Source organism: Anarhichas minor, unplaced genomic scaffold (genome assembly GCF_050575085.1).
Source record: "Anarhichas minor isolate MPS153535 unplaced genomic scaffold, ASM5057508v1 ptg000026l, whole genome shotgun sequence".
Lineage (NCBI taxonomy): Eukaryota > Metazoa > Chordata > Actinopteri > Perciformes > Anarhichadidae > Anarhichas > Anarhichas minor.
Window position 1 is genome coordinate 12,292,002 of NW_027466472.1, and position 4,292 is coordinate 12,296,293.

The window sequence follows — 4,292 nt, forward strand, 5'->3', positions numbered from 1 at the left end:
TAAGGTGTGGCAGATCTACGTGGGTAGCTGGAGTGTAGCAGCAGCGCTGACTGTGCGATTGCAGCCGCACTGCACCTTTAACTAAACACTGGAGAGTATTTATTGAGTGACATGGGACGCAGACTGCGTGCGGAGTGTGGGCAGGAAGTACAGAAAAGCTCACGTCGTCAAGTTAGCTTGAGTTAGAAAAGGACTATACCGGAAAGGAAATGGCTCGCGTTCAAGAGGGAAGGCTGTAGTTATTATATAACGTAGTTATTAGCGAGACGAATGCGCAACAATCTTAGAAAAATAGTTTTTGAGTTGTTGTTTTAAACAAGTCGTGAGACCGTAACTGGGTTGATTTTGCAGAGCAATGGTCACGACACATTCGGCCATCAGACGTTTATTTTGAAAGCTCCTACAGGAAGTAGACGCTTCTAGTCACGTGTGACTTGACTCTATCAGAGGCTGAACGGGCGCACGGTGGCTACTTGAACGTAAACGGGGGAAGCTCGCTCAACAACCGGCTTGGCTTTCGTCGGGAACTCAACATGCCACAATACAAATGCTGAGTGGGGCTCCGAGACAAGCGTATTTACCCGCTGAACGGCGATAGTTGACGACCACGCCCCGTAATCCACCGACCAGAGCCCGAACAAAACTGCTGGCGGAGACGCAACGGTGAGCGGTTTGAAACCCAGCAGGGCGGCTAGCGGGCTCACAGCGGAGTGTCGGCTGTTTTGGGAACCATGAGAGAGTACAAAGTAGTGGTTCTCGGGTCCGGAGGGGTCGGTAAATCCGCGTTAACCGTCCAGTTCGTGACGGGATCCTTCATAGAGAAATACGACCCCACGATAGAGGATTTCTACAGGAAGGAGATCGAGGTGGACTCCTCTCCGTCCGTCCTGGAGATCCTGGACACGGCGGGCACCGAGCAGTTCGCCTCCATGCGAGACCTGTACATCAAGAACGGCCAGGGTTTCATCCTGGTCTACAGCCTGGTGAACCAGCAGAGCTTCCAGGACATCAAACCGATGAGGGATCAGATCATTCGGGTGAAACGGTACGAAAGAGTGCCGATGATTCTGGTCGGAAACAAAGTGGACCTGGAGGGGGAGAGGGAGGTCTCGTCCGTTGAGGGGAAGGCACTGGCGGACGAGTGGAACTGCCCGTTCATCGAAACTTCAGCCAAAAATAAGACGTCGGTGGACGAACTGTTCGCGGAGATAGTCCGACAGATGAACTATGCCTCGACACCAAACGGCGACGACCAGTGCTGCTCGTCTTGTGTCATCCTTTAAGAACGAGGACAGCCATAAAGTTTTATTCTTTGCTCGGTTTTAAGTTTGCAATGGTGAGTTGAGACACCACACACTGGAGATGTAACGCTGACACAAGTGATATTAACCGCTACTTGTACACATGTCCACATTAAGTATACCGGATGTATGCTCAACCTAGCTTCACTTCAGACATTAGCCTTTTTATTGTCACTTCTCGTTCATAAAAGCTCATAGTTAGTTTTCACTGGTGACATACAGCGACACACTTGCAGTCTATTGTTTTGCTGAGCACATTTGGGGAAGTGTCGTTGCAGAACGAGAGTGACTTATTAAATAGGTTTCCAAAGTTAGTGGTTCACTCTGTACACCCACACCTTGGAGTTGCTAAACAGGTTAGCAGGAGTCTGGAGATTCCTATGTGTGTTTGACCTACATCCAGGGCCCAGAGTTCAGCCTCATTTCAGTGTGTTTTTAATTCTTTCTTTATCTTTGGTCAGATGTTGTTGTAGTTCATTCACGATTCTCTTCTTATCTCTCGTTTGTGGCAGTGTGTTGCAGCAAGTGTGTACTGTTGAGCTCTTCTTCGTGTCTCACCCTGGCCTTGGAGGAAAACACGGGGAGGAATGCTGCAGGGGGACGAGAGGAGGAGGAGGGGGAGGAGGGGAGCAACTGAGACTCAGAGGGAGGGGTCCACTCTTCAGGAATTCTGCTGGGTTGGAGTATCTTTTGCTGCACGATCAGTGTCAACCATTGATGTCAACGCAGTGTCAGATCCAGAGTTTCAGCAGCACCCCCTTCACCAGTTCCAACTGTACTCGCACCTGGAACTAAACCCCAACGGAAAAGAAATGGAGGGCAACACTTAGAGACACTCGTAAATGGATATTTCTGTATAAGGAGACAGAGAGTATATTTTGTTAAAGACACTGCACGGTCTGGGGCTGGTAAAGATTTGGGGGATATCTCTGCCTAATCCGTTTTGGAGCAATGCTCCACAACACTCCAAATCCTATTTTTTTTTTGTTTTTTTTTCAAAATAAGACGACACCACTTATCTGCTGGTGGAGTAAACGTGATGAGTGCCACTTTTTTTTCCCTTTTTTTCCTCCATCGTCTCTTCAGTGTAAGAGAGGACCTTAACTTAAGTGACATGGGGCCGGTGACCCGATCGCCCTCGTGTCGAGTGCCTTTCCAAAACAAGTCAGCTGTTCAGATTTTAGTGCCAACCTACATGTATCACCAAAAGAACCCTTCTACACGGCAATCCACAATTTAGTGAACTGTTCTTCTGGATAATCTCGTAGGGGTGGAGGCTAAAAAGAAACTACGATAGGCTTTTTTGTTAATGGAATGGCGGTGTTCTGTATGTTTTACGTTGGCCTTTTTGAAGTCTACGGTGTTCATTTTTTAATGTCTACTTAGTCTGGCCAAAACCCATCTCTTGAAATGCACAGGTACTGGAATCTTCGTGGACGTGATAACAACACAAAACGCTCACCTTCCAGACCACTTAAATCAAATTCTGTTTATGTTTATTTTGTTGTTTTTAACAGGAAATGTGATGATGTACCGTTGACAAATCTAACCTGATTGTACGTTTTAACTTCAGACGAGCCCTGTAACAACGGGCTGTCTGTTTTTAAACAAAACAAACAAGACTTTTAATACAAATTGCATTTTTAAAAAAAGAAACCAGGCTGTGTTTTGTCTTTGTTGACGTGATCCACTTGTTTCAACGTGTTTCAATCACAATGGCTGATTGCCAGTTTGCTGATCCTAAACGAAGTTGTCGTGAGCAGTTTGGACGAGAGTTTATACACGCAAATAACGGGATTACTAGAAATACCCACAGTAACACAGCAGGTCAAAAAGTAAACGTTCAGGTGTGTGTATCATTTACAGTAACATGATTTAAACACAAACTTACATGAGGTCCTTGATAGTTGAGGATAACTCGCATGTAGTAGGAGTACAATAGGAAAACACAATGTGTTTGAGTTTTATGTTGACAAATTCACCTTAAAGTTAACATGAAAGCCATTTTGACCCAAAGATTGTGCTTAGATTTGTTTTTTTTCTTCTGTGGCCAACGCCACTTCTGTGTGGTAAACCTGAGACCACTGATGACTGTACCAAATCAAAGGCTGACACAAACCAGACCGAGGTGCTTACATGGTCTGTAACTCACCTCTGTTAGCCCGTTGCAGTGTTTACATGACACTGCTAATCTCCGCATGGTTACTGTCAGGCTATCAGAACCCCATGCGATGCGCCCGAACAGCAGGAATGTGTGTGAAGATAACTGTTAAGTACCTGAGGAGATTCGTCATTGCTGCCTCTTTGATGAACCTTAGCCGTATTCACCAACAACACGTAATCAAGATGACAACGCCTCTTATCTGCTCGCCAATCTAACATGCGTAAAGAGAGAAATGTCACCTTTGACTGCGTGGGTGTAGTAGTGTTTCAGCCCACAGCTTCAGCCTGTGTGTGTGTGTGTGTGTGTGTGTGTGTGTGTGTAGCGGTGATGGAGGACCTAGCACCTTCACGTAGAGCTCGGGGTCTTTCTGAGGGTGGATATGTGCTGGACATGTGTTGTACTGTATATGTGTTGCGTTATGGTATGTACTTCATGAGTCGGAGCATATGCGTCTGCCTGTCGCTGTCCTTCACAGGGCTCGAGTAGGGTATCTGTGCCCGTTAGCCGGAGTAAGCGGTTGTATCGTATGTGTTCTTTGGCTTTGCCATGTGACCGTGGGGCATTGCATATTGCATCCAACAGGTGTGATCGAACAGTTGAGTACATTATAGCTGGGCCGCGTGGTTGAAATCAATATTTCTGTATTGAAAATACTTTTTTATGATAATGATATATATTAAATATTTGCCAAAACCGATGTAAATATAATCAAATATTACCTAATTGCAGTGAACTGGGCATTTTATTCGACAACAGTCCTCATGTGATTACTAATTGTTATTTCTTAAGTTACAATTGGCGCTTAAAATCATAAATTTAGACTTTGA

At 45.6% G+C, this 4,292-nt stretch overlaps 1 protein-coding gene across 1 annotated transcript; it reads left to right on the forward strand.

Annotated features, from left to right (window-relative positions):
* The first annotated feature begins 421 nt into the window (after window positions 1–421).
* LOC142959259 (ras-related protein Rap-2b) lies at window positions 422–2,957 on the forward strand. The gene is made up of 2 exons (XM_076100496.1): window positions 422–1,336; window positions 1,814–2,957. The coding sequence occupies exon 1, from the start codon at window positions 732–734 to the stop codon at window positions 1,281–1,283; it is 552 nt and encodes a 183-aa protein (XP_075956611.1). The 5' UTR covers window positions 422–731; the 3' UTR covers window positions 1,284–1,336; window positions 1,814–2,957.
* Window positions 2,958–4,292: the final 1,335 nt, after the last annotated feature.